General features: G+C 42.5%; 1 protein-coding gene across 1 annotated transcript; it reads right to left on the bottom strand.

The window, feature by feature from the left end:
• Positions 1-4706: 4706 nt before the first annotated feature.
• Positions 4707-21641, bottom strand: sin3aa (SIN3 transcription regulator family member Aa). Its single transcript, XM_085357667.1, has 21 exons — positions 21568-21641; positions 15574-15790; positions 15110-15292; positions 14616-14722; positions 13280-13574; positions 12944-13192; positions 12452-12604; positions 12109-12264; positions 11727-11816; positions 11222-11340; positions 10868-11078; positions 10179-10295; positions 9765-10003; positions 9273-9456; positions 8585-9161; positions 7785-7954; positions 7537-7710; positions 6283-6375; positions 5679-5773; positions 5336-5528; positions 4707-5098 (listed from the first exon to the last, which is right to left on the bottom strand). Exons 1-21 carry the CDS (start codon positions 21639-21641, stop codon positions 4868-4870), a joined length of 3927 nt encoding a protein of 1308 aa, XP_085213793.1. The 3' UTR covers positions 4707-4867.
• Positions 21642-23477: the final 1836 nt, after the last annotated feature.

Here is a 23477-nt window from a genome sequence, read left to right as displayed (position 1 = left end):
GTGGAAATGTTGTGAAAGGATCTGAAAGGGTCAGGGTACATTAAGTTTGGGGAGAGGCTTTGGGGCATTTTCAGTGATTTCTGTACAGTATGTGAGACCACCCACAGAGGCCTTTTCACCTAGAAGAACTCAGTGACCCGTACCTGAACTCGTCCTGGGTCCTTTTGTTTCTACTGTTCCTTGCCGGCTGCAAAGACAAGTCCTGCCTGCTAAACTTCAGCACCCTTCAGGGGTGAGACCAATACAAGTTCTGGGTACTTTCATTGCTTGCGATTTTCCAAAAGGATGTGTCATCATATTTAAATATTAGCAGCCTCTCTGTGGTTGTGTAAAAATAAGCCAATCACATGGCAGCATGTAGAGATGTTCAAGACAACCTTAGCACCAGAATGGGAAAGAAAGGAGATTTAAGCTAATTGTTGGTGCGAGGCGAGCTACTCTTAAATATTCCAGAAGCTTCTGATCTCCTGGGATTTTCCCACACAACCATCTTTAGAGTTCACAGAGAAGGGTTTGAAAAAGAGCAAATGTCCAGTGAGCAGAAGTTCTCTGGGCAAAAATGCCAGGCTGATGCCACATGTCAGAGGAAAATGGCCAGACTCAGCCAACTACTCATCACAATCAAGGTATGCATGTGAGCAGGTGCTAGTGAAGCACATCGGGTTGATCAGATAACCCATATGACATAAAGGTAATGCAAGGCCAGGGTTTGAAGATGTGGAACAGCATCTCTGAGCGCCTCTCAAAGCCTGAAGCAGATGGGCTGCAAAGTCACACCAGGCACAAAGGGGGTCAAACTTACTACTAGCAAGGAGTAACTAATGAAGTGACCAGTGTATACTTTTACTCTAATCTATCATATGAGCTAACACCAAATTGGACGTCCATGCAGGAGCAGCAAATATTTTTATCCAGTCAGTGGATTTGTATTTAAATCCACTGATCTTAACATGTTGCATTTTAGGGTCTAACAGTTTCTTTTTTTTGTATTCTTCAGAGTTCATTGCTATTTTCTGCTTCTTGAATTCCTGCTCCTCTCAATTTAATGGTAACCTGAATGTTTGGCTTTTTAAATTTCAATCACTTAGGATTCTGTGTAATACGAGTTTCCAAACAACTGAGTACACCAGTATGAATCTTGTCAAATACAGACATCAGTCTTGCAAGAGTTTATTGTTTAACCTAAAATGTCTTTTCTCAGTAAAAGTGAGGCTCAAAGTCTAACACCTACTTCCTACTACATCCATCCTGCAAATTAACACAACACAGATAAATCAAAAGACATAAAACTTGACTTCATCTGTGAGGCTGCATAATAATTGTCCTTATAAACTCAACACAAGTGACCCCGGGATGCTGGTGGACAGGGTGAGGTCGCCCTCTGCAGGATTTTAGGAGAACTGACAGTTTCATGATGGAATTCTTAAACTTTCCCCTTGTGCTAATAATCATGCTAATACGTCCTTAGAAAGACATTGTTATCTTGACAGATGCAATTTAAAACAGCTTTCTTGCTCACTGTATAAAAGCACGCTGAAAGTCAGTGGAGACCTTCAGCCCTATTAACATATCATTTTCCCAGCACTTCCCAGAAGAGCATGGCAGTGGATTATAAAGATTCAATTAGCTACACAGTGCGACCTGGACGGGATAATAGAAGGGTAAATTAGCCAGTTTAAAAATAATTTAATTATTTAAGTTAATTTGTTGGCTAAAATCTAAAACAGCCTATTATGAGCTTCTTAGCTGCTGGATCTTTCAAAGAATCAGAGCATGACTCCCACCTGATCCACTCAGAAGTACATTACAAATGAGCTGAACCCATCTTTACTTTAAGGAAGCCATGCAATTTTTCCTTTTTTCTTCATACCATCAAAATTTAAACATTTTAAGCACTCACTGCCACAGCCTGCCACATTTAATATACGTAATTTTTCCAGCATTTTTTAACCCTCAGAACTTTTGTACAGGAGACCGTCACATGGAAGTGGACACAATTTAAAACCAAAGCATTGCTCTCAAAGCAAAACATTTCTTTAGCCAACTTTAAGCTTAAAAAAAAGCAGCAAAATTGCTGCAATTTAAAGTCACTGAGTAACAGCAACGAGCACAGCTACTCTGGGTGTTTGATGTGTTTCCTGATAATTCAGTGGAGAAAACTTTAAAATGTGCATTGTGTGTAAATGTTAATACCATGTAGGATAGACGCCCTGTGAGAATAAGTCACAGCATTTGAAAGGTCTAACTTTTCAACCTTACTTCGATATCAGGCTCATCACATGCAGGTCAGGTTTTAATACTTGAATTTAGCTTTTTGCCTAATGGAGAAACAATTATGTTTACATATTCTGGATAATAGTTTGGACATTTCAGTGTGATGGAAAGAACATATATAGAGACTTTTCTGTTTGAGGTGCACTGTGCACTCTGATAGCGTTAAGTTCTTCGTCCACGTATATTCTCTTTCATAACGGGTCAGGAATACGTAACTTAAAAGGTAAAACTTCTCCTGCCTTTTTAAGATGCTGTGCAAAAAAAGGCCAGCTGATCTTACATAGGAAGATTCTGCTTTAGTTAGTGGTGTTTAAAGTGCTTCACTGAAATAGACTGAAAGGTTCCTGCAGCACAGTCAGCAGCTGCAACAATCCTGGTTTACACGGTGTAGGTACAAAACCTGCGACAGCTTCTCCTCCTTCAACACCGAGCTGCCCTGGTTATCCCTCATAGGTCAGTAACATCAGTTCAAATGTGTGTGAACATAAAGATCATATAGGCATGCAAACTAATGCAGATGGGCTGTATTTGATTAAGGCGAGCTTTGATTCCAGGCAGTGTTTATATAGAAATAAACAACTCCAGAGCACTGAGGAGCAACTGGCTGACTTGATTTGTTCAGCCAACTCAAAGGCAAACTGGGGGAGTTTGTAATTTTTGCTGTAGAAATCATTCTTCTTGGTCTTTTTTGTTTTACTTCTTACGGTGCAATACAGGTGATAACGTATTTAGAGCGCGGGCTGTAAAGAAGTACTGCATTTTATGAACTTTCATAATATTTCCCACCAATAAAACTGCAAACCAGAGACTGAAAGATGAGATGAAAGTGTGGAAAAAAAATAAATCACTCAACACAATAAAAGATCTCTATAGGCTACAAATGTCATTTTTATTATTACTTTAAATAATGTCTAAATAAAGGGACTAAAGACATGCTCATGTGACTTCTTCCATTATCAAAAATATGGTGTGGGGTGATGTTTACAGCAGAAATCTATCCAGGGAGGAAAGCGTGCATCACAATGCGAGACTGTGGTGGAGTCCACTGAACTTTAAAATGAGTCCCACCATCACCACGGACGGTGTCGGCTGTCAGAAATCGGGGGCAGTGATTTTATTGAAAACAAATGTGACACTCAGAAAAGAAAAGATGGTTTTGTTTCAAATAAATGGAAAGACCTGGATACATTTCTACTCCCCTCCCCCACCACCCATGTTTAACTACAGAAATTAAAAAGCAAAAGACATAAAGGAACACACAAAGGGGGCAAAAACAGCTATTTTAGAATCGACTCCCTTTGGTAAAAACGGTAATAAATGGTCTTGCATTTATCTTTTTCATATACATACTAACTTTAGCCATTTATCACTAAAGTCCACAGTAAGCTTGGAAAGTATTACTAGCACAACAACACAGATCTGTCATAAAAAAGTCTGAGACTATATACACAGTGTATTTACAACATGAGGGCATGAGCAAGATGTGCATGTGTGTGTTTGTGTGTTCGTATTTGAGTGTGTTAAAGCTGGTGTATTGGCGGAGGGCATCTTAAAAAGGTTGACTTCCAGGGCGGCGAGGATTGTGTGTGTTAATAGAACTATATATAATATATATACACAACACACACACTGGAATACATGTCAGTATCTGACATTCACGAGCTATACAATTTTACAGTCTGAGACCAAACAGTGTTGTGAGGCCCCTTTTTTTTTCTTTTTTTAAAACATTAGATGTAACGGTGCTTTTTTCTAAGTTAACCCGACAACGCGGTTTGGAGCTCAGGCACTGTTTCTAATAGTGCTGCCATGTGTTTTGGAAAAGAAACTGTAACCCTCTTTCAGTCTGCTTGATGAGACATGATTGTGATTTGGCCGTAACACAGGAATGTCTGAACCAGATCTCTCAGACTTTACCGAGCTCCCCCCAAACCTTCAATCTGGGAAACAAAATTTCTGAACAGTTTCCCCCTTTTTTTCTAAATAAGTGCACTTGTCCATCATATTGTTCTCAGTGAATACTACAGAAAATACTACAGAATAACACTTTCATAAATAAATCCCTGTGTATTTGATTTTGATGGAACTCGATTACTTGGATGGCTTCAGACTGTCTAAGGCTGAATTGAAGCTCAGCCGTGATAAAGTTAAAAAAAAAAAAAAAAAAGCACCACACTCTCTTTTCTTATGTCGCTAAGCTCTGTCGTAAAGGCTCGAGGAAGTTTGTGACGTGGTTCTGAGTGCTGGTAAGAGCTCAGGTCTGCGACTGGAACATGACCATTCCTAAGTTTTGGCACCGAAGGCCCTGGGGAAAAATAAATTTAAGAAAAAAAAATAAAAATAATAATAATATGGGCCCAGCTAAAAACGCTGGTTAAAATTTAAAAAAAAAAAAAAAAGAAAAAAAAAAAGGATTTCAGTAATCCTGCCCACCCCGGTTTCAACACAAACGGCAGCTAGCTTAATTGTGCTCCCATGTCCGCTTTAAAAACACATTGACGACCTTCCGTCTCTACCTCTATTCCTGTTTGATATCAGACCTAAACCCCCCAAAAGTCAGTCTGCTTCCGTTTGCCCTCGTGGGTCTGGCTGGCTACGGTGCCTTGCTAGGTGTGCTGTATTTCACACGATATTTGTTGATGTTCATGAAGTGAAGGACCTCTGGGTTACGGGTGGTGCTGCAGGGCAGTAGGCCTTCACGTCCCTCGCCCATCAGCCACTTGTTGGTCTCGGCGCTCATGTCGCGGGTGACGTGCTCTTTGACCCACGCCTCCACCCAGGCCTGGAAGCGTTTGTGTAGTCGCGTGCTCACCCTCTCGTGTGACTGAGGAAAAACAAGACTGATGTCACGAAACAGATTTTCTACTCACTGAACACAGAAACCTCAAACTAAGCCCAAGCCCTCCGCCCTCACTGACATCTTACAGAGCCAAGAGTTGAAACAGAATGAATGGGAGGTCAAAGGTCACTCACTTTCCTCCCTTATGATAAATACAGGAACGCTGTAACCAAGAAATATTTCTGGCATAACAGCTAAATAACGACACTAGCTGGTAAATACCTGGTGAGCTCGCAGCAGGGCAGTGCGTCGGTACATGTAATCCTCAGACTTAAAGACGTAGACCATCTTGTATGAGTTTAGTTTGAACATGCACTCCATTTTCTCCTTATCCAGCGATTTCTTTCCACCCTCGCAGGCCTCCTTGTCCAGCTGCTCTCGGCCCTTCTGGTACTTCCTGATCCGTCTCAGATTCCTGGTTTAGACAAACGTGATGAGAGTGACTCATGAAATCGAGCAGGAATATGTCAGGACAAGTCAATTAGGGTTGCTGTAATCAAAAGCCTCCTGTTTGAATTTTACAGGGCGTGGCCCATCAGAGAGCGATGAAATGTGGAAAACGCACCTGGGAAGAAAAACTGGCTTCTGAGCGAGGTGCTCCCTCAGCTCAGGAGTTGTGGAATCTGGGTTTAAGTAGCGTCCCACATAATCAGACCAACGCTGCAAACAGAAAACAAGCACAAAACCCAAGTTTAACACACACATTATGAGTGTGAAAACACGAGCACTGCGCCAGTATTACCACAAGTCTGGCAACAGGTTCTTACTAGTATTTCCACACACTGGTTATCTTGATTACAGGCCTTTAAATGACTAGTCTAAGTGAACTGAACTGTGTGTAATAAAATGCCACATTTCAGCAGTGTGGGAATAAAAGAAGAGCTGCTACTGCCATACAAATACTCTTATCAGTGCGAGTATTTAAACAACATTTGTGCAGCATTGTTGCCATTTTACAGTTGATTAGACATCACAGAGCCTGTTTATTTAAAGGGGACCTATTAAACATATACACATCATTTATATAATAGCCATGTTTTGTTTTTTTTAATCCTTAATGTGAACAAAAAAAAACCAAAAACTCAAAAGAGTAGATGGATTATTGGCTTAAAAATAGTTCCTGATGCTAATGGACCTTGACACTCAAGATTTACCGTTGTGTTTCTTACCTCGGCCTCCATGGGCTCATCTGAGTTCTCTTCCTCTGTGTCGAGCAGCTCCACCATGAGCTGCACTTGTCCTCGGTTTCTCAAAAACATCACCTGAGAAAGCAACAGGACGGACAGTTTAAGACACTTTTCAAACGAAAAATAAGGACTCAACACAGAGGGAACACCAACGATCCCCTTTAAACCAGCACTCTGTGACAGTGGAGAGAAACAAGAAGGCTAAGGAGCGAAGAGAAAGTAAGGACAGAAAAGAACATCGTCAGAAAGAGATGGGCTGATCCGATATTTGGATTTCGGCTAAAAACTGGCAAGTAGTTGGACTCAGTGTAGTGACAACAGACCATAAGTCTATGATATTCTCTATCCAAGAGTAAGAAATAATTTAATGTGTCAGATTAAAAAAATATCCTGAGGGCTCAGATTACAGGAAATACTGCAACATTTTACTCTTTTATTCCAGTTTTTAGATTTACTGAGCTTCAGATTTTTGAACACATTATAAAAAGAGTGGAAATGGATGTGTTCAGTGGAAGTTTCCATCTCTCTTTCGTAACAAGTTAGTTTGCAGTCAAAGTAAACAGGATGAATGGGTTTTAGGTATTCACCTATAAAACCAGTTGGGTAATTTCTGTTTTTAACAAAATGGGATAAATATTTAATGTAAAGTGAAGCTTTAATGAAAGCGAAGCTGAAAGTAGGGCAAAAAGCAAATCTGCTCGCTGGTGACAGGTGGCTTTAGCAGCTTTAGTCAATGGAAGCAATGAGTGAGTGCAAATGGTGATCCTTACTCCCCATTACTGCAACCATTTTAGAGGGTAGGAACTGGTTGGTGATTCACACCCTCTTATGTACTCTCAATGAAAAAACCCTACTACAGAAGTCATGCTGATTGCACGTGTCTGTCACAAACCTGGCTGCTGTGTAAATCTCACAGTCTTTGCCAAGGGAAAGACTGAACGATACTGCTTGTGTTTTAAAATGTGGAGATCATTTATTGACAGTGAACGCACCCAAAACACATAAAAAAAAAAAAAAGGGAACTCTCCAGTTAGTAAAAGTAGGACGTTCTTCACAGCAACAAATTAAGTTTGACATCTGGACTGTGCAGGAACCAGTCCTGCAGCCTTGTGGAAAATTACTTTTAAGTACCTCTTCTAAACTTTAAATGAGCCAATTTCCATATTTCCAAAGCTTTAGCAAAAATCTGCCGTCATGCCATGGCTAGGTTTGAGAGCGAGCGGCAACTTTATTTACCTTAAAGCAGTTCTCGTCAGACATGAGCTGCTCGGCTTTCCGCTGATAGATCGTCTCTGCGGAGCTCCTGGAGGACTGTGTGGACAAGCTTCCTCCAGTGGCTCCGCTGGCGCTCTCTGCCAGGTAGAGGTCTGTTACCTGGACGCAGATCTCATCACTCACAATGTGCTGGAGCTGAAGGAAAGAGAGTTAGTGACTGGCTGGTAAACAACTACAGCAGCTCTTTCCTTGAGAAAACAAGCCAATACCTGCCGGACGATGCTTTGGATGAGCTTGTCCATCGTGAACGCGATGTAAGCGTGAATGGTGAACATTTCCCTCAGAGAGTCCTCGTACTGAGATGCTTCCATGTTGCCATCCAGCAAATTCCGAACCATCTCCAAGAAAGCAGAGTAGTAATCTTCCACCTCAATGTCCACTGGAGAGAAGAAATATTTAATAAAAACAGATCACTAAGTGGAACAGCATGAGGGGAAAAAACATTTCCACTTTTTGTTACAAAAACTACTGGTGAGTTTTTCCTCAATCTACATGTTACTGACATTTTACTGTTCCTACAGTCACAGCACATTCGTTTAACAACTGATTTGAACATTTTACATGTTATATTTAAAGCTCTTCATGGCCTAGAGATATACTGGAAATGCAGTCCCTGCAACCAGAGCACAGCCTGCAGACTGTTTCCACCTCAAGCTAAAAGAAGGTGACCGAGAGATGCAGTCGTGGTCCGACTTGCCTGATAAACGGCAACTTGTTTCATCAGTATCTTCTCTCAAATCACTTTTAAAGACTTCACGTCAAACTCTTGATACGACACTTAGGTCTTGTCATGCGTCTTCCATTTTAAAACATTATGCCAAGTGTTCTAAGATTTTACTTTGTGTTTGAACTATTATGTTTTTGTTGAATCTGGTTTTATCGTGTGCGCTGCGTTTAAGCACTTTACGAGGATAGCATTGATAGGACCTTTACAAACAGACATGGTACAAAAGTCAGAAAAGGAAAAGCAAACAAATGTAACACAAAATCGGGGTATACTGTTACTCACTGGGCTCCTTCAGTCTTAGTTGGATGGCTGGATTGTCATTTTTCTCCTTCTTGAGCCCCAGGACTTCCCTCTCCCAGTCCCGCTCTCTGACCTCCTCTTCGATCTGCCGCTCCGCCTGCTCGTACAGCCGCAGCAGACGTGAGCAGAGTGTCTGGTGAAGCCGCAGGAAGACATACCAGTTGTTGTTGACGAGGAAGAGGTTGTAGGCATCGTCGCAGCCGCGCAGCTTCTGCGCTGCCGTGTTGCTGAACAGCAGCTTGGACTTTGAGGGACTCCCGCTGCCCGGGACACCGTTGTGCTTTTTAGAAGCTCCTTCCTCCAGTTCCATCTCCTCCTCTTCCTCCTCCTCCTCTACATCTGAAAGCTCGCCCCGCTGAGAAAACAGCATGTCAGGGACGAAGTGATAGATGATCTGTTTGATTTTGTATTTGTCCTCCTTCTGAATGCTGGTCTGCCGCTTCACATGGTGGATGATGAGGGCCGCTGCGTCCTCAAGGATTTGGCTGTCCTCGTAGGACAGTGTCAGGTGGGGGCCTGTGACTGGAGTGGTGGTCTCCTCAGAGCCCTGCTCCTGACGCTGCAGAGCAAAAAAAACAAAACTTCAGTAAAAAAAAATTTTCTAGCAGTGTATAGTCAACCTTTATGCTTGCCAAGTGCTGAAAATGATCACAGAAAGAAAGAAAATGACCTCATCATAGATGCTTTCGATTTCATTGAGCAAGGACTTTGATCGAAGCACTTTGGTGTCATTTTGCTTGAAGTTAATGCCTTGATGGTCGAGAGACTTAAGGTAATACTTCTCGTTCTGCTCCCTCCAGATCTTGTTGAAGCCTCGCTGGGCTTCCCGCCACTCTTCCTCTTTTGTCTTTAACCTGTTTGAAAAGAAAAGTAATGTAAGAACTCCAAATCTGAATGACAATTTAAACAACAATCTGCATCTTTCAGCGCGTGACACAGAGGTAGGTGCCAGATCATTCTGTTTCTCTTAATCCATTTTTGGATTAACCATTCCAACATGATATTTGTGCTCCCTTCCTTGTGTGGATTACTGTGTTTATAAATTGTGGGCCAACTCACAGAATGGATTCATGTTATTTTAATCTTCTAACCTCCACAGAGACAAAGCAACTGTGAGTTAAAGACATACAGTAAATGATTTGGCCCTTGATTCAAGCTGTACCTTTTCAAAACGATGGGGACAGAAACAGCAGGGTTTTTCTTCAAGCCGTCAATGATGTCGGGCGCTTTGTCTCCGTATATCCTCTGGATGGCCTTGCGGTGAATGACCTCTGAGGAGCCACCCAGCATGTTGTCCAAGCGGAACTTGGCCTGTTCCTCCGCGGACATGCGGGACAACTTCCGCTGCACCGTCTCCAACACTCTGATGGTAGCCAGATTGGTCTCTAATACAACATCCAGCTGTTTGAGGACAAGAGATTTTTTCAGTATAGCCAGTCAGTCATTATTCCAATTTAACTTCAAAATTGGAAATTTTCTGGAAAGGCAAAATAGCATCTACCACAATGTTTTTCCCCCTTCAAGGATATAGTCTTTTTGTTGTCATCATTAACACAAGTTACACGTATTAGCTCACCTCAAAACGTTCATCTTCACACCTGTAGATGTGCTCCTCATACTGAGTCTTCTTGGAGCTGACAAAAGTGGAGTCTTCAGACCAGGAGGGGAAGGAGACCCAAGTGTCGTTTAAGACCTGGACACAGCAGGAAAAAAAAACACAAAAATTAATACAGACGTCAACTCAAACTACATTCATGAGGATGAGGTTGACTGTTAGCGTTAAGCAAAAACGGATCCAACAAACTACAAAAATATGAAATTAATTTTTTTTTTGCAAATCCAATTTTTTATATACAATCTTCCAATATCACTCTAAAGTATTAAAAAGATTTTTTTCTTATTTTCTGACAGCATTGCATATTATATTCATATACGTTATATCAACCAAGGAAAGAATTTTCAGCTCATGTACAAGTTATCCCTGTGAGCCTAAAGGCTAAACTCAATGAGAGCAGAGAAGCTAAATAAGGGCTTTAATGCACACAGCTCAGGCTGCGAGTACAGAAGCCCCTCCCCTTCCTACTGTACAAATCCTGTTTGCAAATGCGAACCAATCAACCAGGAAGAAATGACAAGCGAGTTTCAACAGCTACTTTCAGAAATGATAAACAAGATAAATCTAAATCAAAGCAGAAAAAAGGACAACTGCTGTTAAAGAACAACACAGTAGCTTTATGAGCGCCTGGATGTCCACTCCTCTCTCACCTCTTTACAAAGTGGAGTTCTGCCTGTACACTTGGGCTGCTGGTAGCTTTTAGGCAGGGCTCTGTAACTGGAGCCTAGTCTCTTACAGGAAGCATAATCAATCTCCATGGCGATGCCCTCGGTAGCCCGCTCCTTGGGGTATGTTTCAATGTGGGACATTTCACGATACCCCAGGAAGTTTTTGAACCAGTTGAATAGCTCAGGGAATTTTCTGTTTAACAGAAAGATATAAAAAAAAAAACACAAAACAAAAAAACAAAAAAAACAAAAAAAAACACACAACCAAAAAATAAAATAAATAAATCTATCAAATTTACTGCAAAAGTTATATTTTACGTGATCCGAGTTACTCACCCTAAAAACGGCAGCACCAGCTGCACCAGTTCAGCTCTGGAAATCACCTCCTGGTTAAAGATGACCAGACATCGCAAGAAGTTGTCGTAGGCCTCTGCACTTCGCAAGGCTTTGCGCACCTAAAATATAAAAATCTGCTGAAGTCTTGTGGCATAAGTCAAGTTCTTGAGAACAACAAGAACCACCAACACAAAGCCTGTGCTCTTCGGATAAACTAGCAAATAAAGTTAAGTTGCTCTGTGATTATGTTAAACATTGTTTGGACAGAGGAGTGCAGAGGGGGGATAGTGTATATATTGGAACAAAGGCTGGAAAATATGGAGCTAACATGCAGGAGGAAAAGAGGAAGAATATAGAGAAGAATCATGGATGTAGTGAAGGAGGACATGCAGTGGGTTCGTGTGACAAAAGAGGAAGCTAGGGACAGGGTGGGATGGAGGAAGACGATCCACTTTTTAATTCCCCTTTCCTCTTATTCAAACTAAAAAACAAAATACAAACTCACCTTCTCAAAGAACAGAGATTCTGTGCCGACTCCATGCTTGCTGGCCTCTGCCACTGAGGAATCCTTCAAGTTCAGTAACTTCGGCTTCTTCTGCAGCATTCCCAAAACGACATTCAAGACACAGGTTCAATAATTTAAAAACCAAAACTTTCAAACACTTCACATAAAGCAGGAACTCCAGCAACACTTGAGGGAAGACGAACAACTTTAATAATCATCTTCCCTCAAGTGTTGCTGGAGTTCCTGCTTTGTGAATTCTTTCATCCTTCCATGCACCTTGGAAGCAGGTGAAGTTGTGCTAGAAAATTTTTGCTGCGAAACACTTCACATAAAACATGGAAATAAAACCAAATTGGACTTAGCAGTATGAGACTGCATGTACCTTGATAGGGGGCGTGGCCCCAGGCGTGGGATGGCGACGGATCTGGCAGCCGTTCTGATTGGGCCTCTGCTTGTTGTTGAGCTGAAGCTTTTTGGCAGTGCCACCGTGGTCGTTTCGTACAGACTCGGCCTTCTCAGCAGTGGTCTTATTTAATAGCTACGACGAATACAAAACACAGATTAAGACACGAGCGCATCAACATGACAGATCACAGACTACGGGGGGAACATTATTCTGAGAGGCTGATTTTAATGAATAAACTTTACCTTTGTGTTTAAGGTGTCTCTAATAAATCTGAACTCATGAGTAGAATACGGTACATTAAATACATGGATTTTCTCACCACTGAACTGTTGGCATCAGGGAGAAACTGCCCAAACTCAGAGAGTAGATCCTCCTGATTCTTGAAGAGCCTGGCCACCTGAGCATAAACCTCCTGTTCAGTCAGAGCTGGTGTGTAGTTTCCTCCAGCCTCCTTGGCATTACGCTGCTCCTTCTGTGGGTGGAGGAACACAAACAAATTGAGTGATTAAAAGTCGCTCTACTGGGCTTTTTAAATATTTTTCCTGTCATATATCTCATTACATGAATTGTGGCCGCTTCTGTGTAGTCCATAGTAGAAGCCAGGCTAAATGACCAAGAGCAGCACTAACAAAAAACAGTAGCTTTTCCATACATTTTGACACTGCATGCAGGAACAGTACAGGGCTACAGCAAAAACAGCTGGAAATCAGCATAAAAGGTCCTCTTTAAAAGCTCCTTTTAATGTAAATTCAAAATTTAAGCTCAGAAACGCTTTAGAACTTCACTCTGGCTTTCATTTTGAGACACTGGCCTGGTAAGTATGGAGGATCTCCAGGAAGGCTTTGTAAATGTCGGGCTGGCCCTGGAAGCGGTTTTTGATCTTGTTGACGTAGTTGATGGCATGGTTGAATTCCACTGGCTGGTTGTTCTGCATGGGTGGGCCTGTGGGGGTCCCGCTGAGTGGTGGGTGGAGCTGCATAGGTGGCGAACGGGGAGAGGTGTAGGCAGGGATGGACGGATTGCTCTGGCTGCTTGGTGTTAACGCCTGGGGCTGAGGAGGCTGAAACAGGAAAGATTTTAAGTGTACTGAAACACATGCTTCACAGTAAAAAAAAAAAGTTTCTACTCCACCACATTTTATTCTCACCTTGCTGGTCTTGGCAGGCGTGGGCTGTGTTAGAAGGGGCGGAGCAGTGGTGGTTGCAGATGAGGGAAGCGGAGGCTGAGGTTGGGGAGCAGCTCCCGATATGGGGATGTTCTGGACTGAAATGCCATGTGGGGTGATGTGGTGGATCTGACCCGGTGTCGTCACATTGACTAGGTCGTTGGTCTGGACCTCGATCTTGTAGCCGGGAGGCAAGAAAGTGTTGAAGCCCATGATGAGGTCAGGGTGACCTTTGAAGAGTTGTGACACTCTGCTGATCACTCCGGGAGTGTCAATACTGGAAACGCAAAAGCAGAAAGAATTTGAAAATTCAGTTATACCTGGGGAGACATCTCGAGTACATTTAAAACCTGGCAACATCTCAGGCATCAAGAGCAGTGTGTACTCTTAGGACTTTAAATTAAACCATATAAATGCATCTCTGTAGGTGCTAACTGTACAAGAGTTGTTGCTTGTGAAAAAAATGCCAGCTCGTTTTATGGAGAAGGGGAAAAAAGTAAAATAAACGACTGGTCAAAAACGTTTAATGTCTAGGTCCACGTTAGTACCACGAATCATTTCGTCTACACATTTCATTGTTGTTGTTTACTTCGCTACGCGGCGGCCGCAGCAGCTAGAGAAAGTGCCAACCTAGCATGAAACAAGCTAACTCGAACAAAACTAAGCTATCCTAAGCTAAGCTAAGCTACGCTAAGCAGCAGACTCGGAGGTGCTTCACCCCTGAAATACCATTACCTTCTGTTTGTATGTTTGCAAAAGTGTTTGTTGCTTTTCTTCTACTTAACTGCAAACCGTGTCCAAACTCAAGTGACATGACTGAAAAGATCCGCTGACGCTTATTCTAGCTCGCTCAGGAACTTTCCCTCTCAATTTGTTCGCTCAGAGACGCAGTTTAGAAGCGAGAATGTCGCTGCTGTGGTTTAACACGTGTCGAGAAGCTTTTTATTGCAATTGTGCTAAATTAAGGCGCCGTCCTCGGCTCGTTAAAACGTATTATCATAACTTCACTCCAGTGCGACCGTCCGTGAGGTTATTGGATTCAGTATGGAGCCGCTACCATTCACGATGAACCGAAAAAAACTCATGTAAATAAATTAGATAAATAACCCCAATACTTTTCCCCCACTGTATTTAACTGCTCACTTTAATTGTACGCTAATACGATTCAAGAAAAAAACCTGCATTATAACTTTCCTGCCATTGAATATTTATTTATTCGTCTACTCCTGTAGGTAACACGATCAAATTTTAAATTTGCTCTAGAAAATCGGTCAACCTTTAAGGGATCAATCTTTAATCAAAACCACCGTGGCCTCACCTTTGGGATTTGAACTCTTTCATTATGTCTAAAAAGTCGTTGTAGACCTGTGGCTGGTTGCCAAACTGCAGCTTCACTTGATCCAAGTAAGACAAAGCGTCTTCCACCTTAGGGAGAGCAAGAGAGAGAGAGGAAAGCCAGCTTTATGTGCCATGATTTTTTTTTTCCAAAACACTGGTACCTGCATCAGCTATAAACTGAACTGAATTTCACAACTGATGTGTGATCTGCCTAAAAAGGGCAGATTTTCTCTACTACCACACATTTTAAATGTTTCAGTCTAAGGCATAATGAACCATCACTATGAATGGATCTTATTTGTTTTTACAATCATGGTGCAAATTTAAATAAAAGCTACCAAAAAACAACAAACTAAAAAGCAAATGACTTAAAAATAAACTCATTTCCAGAGAAGTTCTAATAATGTAGCTTTGTTAATTTCCCCAAACCTCTTTAGCATTTTCAACTGTAAAAGTAAAATTAGATTTACAGACCTTGAGTCTCTGGAACTGCTGCTGGCCCTGTGCAGAGGCCTGAGGAGCAACTGTATGGGTGTGCCCTGACATCACCGAGGGCCCGTGGGACTGCACTGCCGGGCTGTGGTGGTGGGAGCCCCCATGGACAGCTGGGCTTGGAGTGTGCCCATGCCCGCCACTGTTCTGGGCCACTGTGGGAACCTAGGAAATCAGAGAGGTTTTATTAAAAGTACAGCAAATAGTACCATGTGAAAGTGCCACATAGTCCTGAGTTTTATTTAGGTAGTGCCAAATCACAACAACAGTCCCCTCAAGGTGATATAAACTGAGACACATAGACAGAATGTGCACAGCTGACAGGTGGGGAAGCCTGGAGCATGAGTTGTGAGTGCTTAGTAAAGAAAAGTTGCTATGTCCTCACTAAATGATAACTCCTCAAACAAAACGATCAAATAAATCTTGAGCGGGCCAACGCGGTGTACCTGATATCCTTGTGGGACGGAGTACTGGACGCCTGCTGTGGGCTGCATGTTGTCAGACACGGCCTCGTACACAGCCGGAGCTGGAGCAGGGGCCAGGACACGATGCTGGAAAGCCTCCGCGTTGCCACCGAGGCGCCGCTGCGGGGACGCAAAAACCGTTTCCGGATCCTCCCCACGCCGCTTCATTATGTACGCATACTCGGGAGAGCTGCGAGATCTGTAAATACACAGCAACATATGGAGCCCATTTTCTCAGACCTCTGAGAAGTTATCTGAATCGATTACATCACACTAACAATTTCATTCAAGAATTTGTGGGAATATATATTTTTTTGCTTGTACTGTGAATTTATAGACACACAAACACACACACAGTGAACCACTTTTCTTGTTTGGCTGTGGCAGAAAATGATTGCATAACCATCTTCACAGTACGCAGATTTATTGAAACGTCTGATGCTTTCAGCACCAAAAAGAAGCCTCTACGTTTATCAAGGTCAATAAAATGTGACCATATTGATTCATTAACATGTGATTTGACTACTTTGACGGCATTTTTTTCTCATTAGAAACTATATCCAAATTTTATGCATGAATATGGCGCTTCATGAACAGCTGTTCGGCCATGTGCATGTTTGGAGAATTCAAGAAAAGCTGGCAGGCAAAGGTGAACTACACACAGGATACAGCACCTGGGAGTCTTGAGTCCCCACTTCTTCTTTCTTTCTTTTTTCTTTCTTTTTTTTTTGGGGGGGGGGGGGGGGGGGGGTGTCTTTTTGTTGTTTTGCATTGTGCACTTCTGCACCAGTGTTATCTGTACCCTCCCTCTTGCCCGCCGCAGCAAGAATGCCACAAAGTTACGTTTACTGCAAAAGTTCCCATGTGAGGCCGGGGAACATATTTTGTATTTAGTGAATTTTCTATTTTGATTTTATTATGTGTGGGGGAAGCCTGGTTGCTGTGTATGAATTTCCTTCTGATTAATAAGTTTTTTTTCTTAAGTTAGTTTTACAAATATTCCTGCCCATATTTAAATTAAAAACATAACACATTTTAGCCAGTATTTTTCAAAGGGAAGAAGACAACTGTACAGGAGTATGGTAAAAATGAAAAAATGGTGTTTACCACTCCAGCAGTGCACATAAAAAACTGGCTAAAACAAGGACTTGAATCACAAATAATGTAGCTGATGAAGCTACAAAATGTGTGTACCATAATAATTTAATCATGGGTAATTCACTACTTTCCAATACTGCTCCGTGTACTTGCACTTTATTTAAGTACTTGCATGTTTTGCTGCTTTCAGCTTCTACTTTAGTGTATTTTGGATGGAAATAATAAACTTTAATTTTCGTCAGAGTTCTAGTTTCTTATTATTTTGCAGTTTTCAAATGTATACATAATATACACAGGTAGTATTAGCTATAATAATACGGCAGTATACAGGCAATTAAATCAACTGCTACATTAAAGTAATAGCCACGTTAATGAATCGATGAACATGATTTAATTATACCCCGCCCCCCCCTCCCTCAGCAACACGCAGCCAAAGTGTATTGTGTATTTTTCTGTTATTTCTGGCTACGCCGCTGACAAAAATACCGGTTAAAATATTTCTACGACAACTTGTGGCTTGTCGCGGATCCCCTGTGCCTTGTCTTATCTGTCCCGTGTCTCTACGTCAGGGGTGCCCAATCCCGGTCCTCGAGAGCTACCGTCCTGCAGCTTTTAGATGCATCCCTACTCCAACACAGCTGAATCAAATGGTTTGATTACCTCTTCAGCATGCCATCGTGTTTGGCAAAGGCCTGATAACAAGCCATTCATTTGATTCAGCTGTGTTGGAGTAGGGATGCATCTAAAAGCTGCAGGACGGTAGCTCTCGAGGACCGGGATTGGGCACCCCTGCTCTACGTGATACATGGATGACAACGTTAGCATGAACTGAATGTACGACTCGCGCTCCGAGCAGCCAATGAGACACACAGCCTACGTCACCGACAAACAGGTGCTGTGGGAACGTGGAAGTCGGTCTGCCATTCACAACTTCCTCAAGACGACGGCAACTCGCGGGCACTCGAAGGAATGGCGTACTTAAAAAAAAGATAAAAGCGATAAAGTCAGGCAGCTAATAAAATTCTACACGCGTGTGTCGAGCAAAAGTAACACAATGATAAACTCGAGTGCTCGTGCGCTGCTGCTTCTGACGCTTCCTCTCTGCTCCCACCAGCAGCTGAGTTCCACCGTGCCAGCAAACGAGTCGTTCCGCACGGCCAAAGAAAGCCAGCCTGTGGTATTTACAGACAGAAGCGCAGTGTAGTAACGTTACAGTCCTCCAATATGAAAACGCGGTTGTGTCTATTACACGGTAACAGCCCCACAACCGCGGTTCTCCCGTCCCGTTTACAGGCCTTTACAAGCAGCGACCTCGAGTTACGCTTTCCCCACGCCCGCCATTTAGAGCGTGGCGCAGGAGTTCAGCGCGTTTACACTCCCATTTTCCAGCAGGTAAGAGCCAAGAGCAACTCGTACGCAAGGCACCCTGCTGAACGGTCAGGCTAAAATAAATGTATACTGTTTATTTTAATTAACTTTGCTGGGAACTTGTTCTGTCGACGGGAGTTGTTTGCTGTCTGCTAGCAGCTAGCTAATGTAAACAACATGAGTAGCCTGACACCGATCGCTGTCCGGGGCTAGGAGAGGGAAGCACATGCAGCTAAGCCATTAGCGATCTGGTGGGCTCTCGCTGAAACGGCGAATATTTGCTATTGATTTGCCACACTGATGGATTTAGATCAACTTATGAGTGAACGGCATACAAAGAAGCATCGATCATCTACGTGATCTTGTTAAAACGTCTTCTGACCGGAGGGAGTTAGCTTGCCAACACTAGCTTGCTGAATGAACTCACCCCTCTCTCCCAAATAGCAAGCAGAAGTTCGGTGATGATGGTACGATAATCCGTTCGCTCGTGGTGAAAGGCTACACCACTGACTGGAGAAGACAGAAACTCAGTGTATCTGCAAAAAGCAATTAATCGATGGAGTATTACTTGAAATAAACAATTCAAGCTACAAAGTGAGAATCTCCCCTACAAACGAAAACAATCTCCGTTCGGTTAGCTGGGGTGGGCGGGGTTTTCACCCTGGAGTGAAAAGCGGTCCTCCTTTTAGGAGCTATTGGTCAGTCTGTTCGAAGAACCCGGACAAGGGCGGGGCGACGTATTCGGTTGTGAAATTGAACTGTCAATCAAAGATTTCTCGAGCAGTTACCAAGCACACCCTTTTGACTTGAAGCGCGATAATGCCAGCACAGAGCGGAGAGGCTCAGCTGCAGTATAAATGGGGAAAGCATAATAGCACCATGTTTAGAGACGAACGTAGAAAGCACAGCCTGTCCATTATTAAGGTATAACACGGTCACGGAGGTGTTAGATAAGGCGCCGCATGAGTTTTATCAAGAGGAATAAGCATGTTACTGACCAGGGAAAAGTTTAAAGAGCATTTGAGAGTTTTTTTCTCTTGCTTTGAAGATGAATTTGAACATTAATATACAGACGGCAGTTACTGGGTTTTAAATAGCATCCACTGGTGATGTCAAACATAAGACGTGGAGGCCAGAATTGGCCCAGCCAAGACTCCAATCCTGCCCACTGGCCAGCTTTGAGAAGGAATGCATAGATTTTGAACTTTTAACTGTATTTTCATAAGTTTTACAGGTTTTCCAACTATGCCCCTCAACCCCAGTTCCATTACTACTAAGCTAAAGTAATTAAATAATAGATAAACAGTTATATTACAGAAAAGTTCCAGTTTCTCCACTATGTACTATAACAATTCTGTGTTTTGTTTTGTTTTTTGGATTCTGTTACATTGAGTCCATGGGGGTACAAGTACATTTTCTGTGAATTCATGAAAACATATTTTATAATTACAGGACAGTCTGGTCAATGAATTGGCAGAACCTTTTCTGTAGAATCTTTTCTGTATTTTATGTAAAAAAATGTTTTTACTCATCCCACCCACTTATGATCAAAGTATACAGTATGTTGTCTTCAGTGTAAAATGTGATTGACACCACTGGTTTAAATTGTAAGTCTTGGTCTTTTAACCTCAACAATCAACAACAGCAACACATCCACATATATTCCATGTTGTTTACTGCACAACTGATGGATGTTCAATAAATAATAACTACTTAATAAATAAAGGACAAGTGTGATTATTGATATTTCTTTGTTTTTTGACTCAATGGATATAGTAACAGAATGATTGGGGCTCTATGGTATGGCTCTTCTAAGATGAAGTTTAGTTGAAGTTTAGTTCACAGCACACACTGGGCATCAGCATCACATCATACCACATTGCAGCTTTTCTACATGCAAGATAGTCTGCAGAATTTTAATGTAAAATATAATGCTTAGATGCAGGGTTCCTTTGGCGGTATTGTGTAAGAGTAGATTTACAGTTCAACTTCCCACAAAAAATGTTTCAAGGAGTTGTTTTACAAAAAAAAAAGTTAGGACTTTTCTGCTGCAGTGGCTGCTATTGTCCAGGACCTATGCATTTAAAATGCTGTGATGGTTGGAGCTATAATATAAACATAAATAAATAAATATTTGGAATTTTCGGTCTTTCTGGTTTCTATTTTAAATTAGTTTTTGCATCTATGTATTAATTCTTTTTGTCTGCCCTGCTGTTTGCAATACTGCATTTTCCCTATTAACGTTCATTAAGTAATCTATCCATCCACCCAACCAATAGATCTCGAAAAACAATTAACTACTTCCTGGAGTTTTGCAGCACGTGACTTTTGTGGGCGGGCTGTACCGTTAAGGCTTGTGTCCCTCCCACAGTAAGGGGGCGGGGAAGTGGGAGGCACTGCAGCCAATCGCTGCACGGATCCCGCATTACAAATCCCCTAAAAAGGTGGAACTTCCGAAATAAACCCTCGCCCACGACAGGCGGAGCTGCAACAGCAGCCCGGGATTCCTCCCTCCAGCCCAGGCAGAGGATTCAGCTGCGACCGTCGGCTGCAGCACACACATACACACGCACAGCTTCACTATCCCGAGTTGGTTCCCCCCCGTTATAATTACACCCATCTCCACGAACGCTCCAAACCGAACAAAAAGCGTAACATTAAAGTGCTCCCCTTTAAGTTCCCATCTGGATGAAACGCGGAGACAGCCCCAGCACCGAGGCGCACAGCTAGCAGGACCAGCCAGCCCGTCTGCACCGCGCACTCGCTCGGTCGACGCTGGCTGCGGAGTCCACAAACAAAAGGGTTCGCGGCACTAAAACACTCACTCACTCGCGGTTTGTTTTACGTGAGTACCGGTTGACTGGGAGATTCAGTGGGGCCTCGGCGGCCAGCACGGCGGCTTTTGCGGACAGAAAGAGCCGATCCGGTCGTCCTTACTAAACAATGCCAAAGTCAAACGAAACGAGAACTACGGCGGAGCTGTGTGGCAATACCGGAGCCACGCCATTCTCCGCGTCCCCCCCCCCCTCTCTCCCTCTCTCGGGTCCCGCAGACAGAACCACCGCGCGTATTGCAGCTCTCTTTGTTTACTTCACTAGTCGGGAGTAAAAATGTCTAACCTGTCTCACCACAACAACTACACCCCCTCCCCTCCTTCCCCCTGCCGATCCATTACACGCTCACACAACGCTGCAGACAAAAATGCTTCGACTCGCAGACAGAGGGGATGCCTCAGATGGTGTCCACACAGCCCCGGGAGGCTGTTTACTGGCCGACATAATGCCATCCCGCACATTTAAGCAGCCAACACCTTAAGAAGCTGGCTATTCTGCTGCCGTTTACTCGCGAAACAAGAGCCTCGCAATTCATTTACGCGCACAAAATAATAAGAATGTTAAAAAAAAAAGCCACCACTGACACCAGACCGCCCTCAGATCCTTCGCAACAATCACACGCATCGTAACGCAGCGACACTCTTGATATTATTTAGTTTAAGCAGCCGTTACATACCCAGTAAAAAGACTCCTTACTCCGGATTCGTGTTTGTAACAAAATAGTTGGACACGCCCCCTCTCCACTGGCATTGGCGCAAACTGGAAGACACGTCACTCTGCGTTTGAATATGACCCGCTAAAAACCGAGGCAGCATCGCAGGGAAACAGCCTCCTCTCCACCACGCGCAAAACCTGCAGTTCCGATACTGGTGGAGGATTACCGAGGGCGGCGGTGGGGGTGTCAAGTTCATTTTACACCGCGGGCCACACGAAGCTCTACCAGTGAAAGTCGGCTTTCTGTCAGTGTGAAGAACTGGACTTAATCACGGAGATATTTGAAGGAAGGAGAAAGAAATGCAGTGTCAACAATTCTCCTCTGGATTTCTGTATGATAAAGAAATGCTGCTTAAACTGTAAGAAATCAATGTGTGAAATTACTGAAAAGTTCTGTAATTGAGCTCACTGCGCAGACTGTTCTGTAATTATAAAGGAAAAAAAAATATTTTTTTGTTTTAATACTGTCTACAATCACAATGCCTTAGTAGACAGTGAAAACAGCAACCTTCCTCTTATTTAATAGTCTATAGCTATATAGTTATTTCTGCACTTTGTAAGCCCCGTATCAATGCTATATAAAGGAAGAGATCATATTGTCTCTACGATTGTATTTGTGGCGAGAAGCTACTTTTTTTTTTTTAAAGCTATGTTTGCTATTAGTTATTACCAATAAATGCGCAGGGAGAAAATCTGGGTCACTCTGAGGGATCGTTGCTATTTTTGGATAAAAAAAAAAGTGTTCAATTGGGTAAAGATTTGGTCACTGCTTAATGATTTTTCATATAGACTTAATAGCCATTCTTTTTAGATACACTTGTTCAGAATCTGGTAAATCTCTTTATCAGCGAGTCATAGGGGCAGCTCAATGCGTTTAGACATGGTCAAGTTCAAACTGACATAATGGGGAAGAGAAGTGATCTAGGAGACTTTGGACGTGTCATGGATGGGCTGGTCCCAGTATTTTAGAAACTGTGGATCTTCTGGGATTTTCTCCATACACATACTAGCAAAGTGTAACTTTATGAGCTTCTTCAATAATGTATTCAGATACTTGACTTGCTTTAAAAAAAATAAAATAATTAAGAGTGCTTTTTGAAGCTTCTGATAAATTACAACCGAACTTAAATATCAGTTTGCTCAAGCTTGTGCGATTTGTTGCTTACAATGCAGAGGTCTCAAAAACTCGTGTCAAATGATACATTTGGTATCAGAGGATTATACCATTGATTTATTACAGCAAAAATGCAGCTGGTGGTTCGAGGCTCATCACTCTCTACAAATATGAAACCAGAGAAGTTGGGTAGTGATGGAAAAAAAATAAAATCCCCAGCGCTTACAGGTGGATGCAGGCATGGTGAAGAGGTTGAAACAACTTAAGCAGACCAAGAGATTGGAAGGGTTTTGGTGTGAATTGAGGAGAGTGAGGCATGCTGCTGTGCATGATGCAATGCAGGTTGAGTTTTCTGCTTAAACTAGCCTGCAGGTTTTGCTCCAGTTAATGTACAGCAATAACGTTTTTCCTCAAGAAGCTGAGCGCAGTGAACAGGAACCAAGTCAATAAAGTTGCCTTATGGGTTTGACAACAGCAGCATACCATTAAATCTGCTCCGTTGTGCAGCTTTCAAATCGTTATTTAAAATCAGAAAAACTGATTCATGCGCACGATGTGAGAGACATCTTTTATTCCTAGCTTTACTTTTATAATTGTCATGTTTTCATTTATGTCATTGCATTAAGTACAAGACTGAAGCTGCGTTTGTCGACACAATGATACCATATTCAGTGAAGAACAGTAAAAGTGCCGCTTTGAAACCCAAGAAACACACCGCCTGTACAAAGACACAGGTTGGCATAGGTTTTTTTTTATTT

The sequence above is a fragment of the Diplotaxodon limnothrissa genome, linkage group LG7 (genome assembly GCF_057381915.1).
Source record: "Diplotaxodon limnothrissa isolate DT_005_m linkage group LG7, D_limnothrissa_male_GT1.1, whole genome shotgun sequence".
Classification (NCBI taxonomy): domain Eukaryota; kingdom Metazoa; phylum Chordata; class Actinopteri; order Cichliformes; family Cichlidae; genus Diplotaxodon; species Diplotaxodon limnothrissa.
The sequence above is the reverse complement of the archived record's forward strand: the minus strand, read 5'-3'. Positions and strand labels throughout refer to the sequence as shown.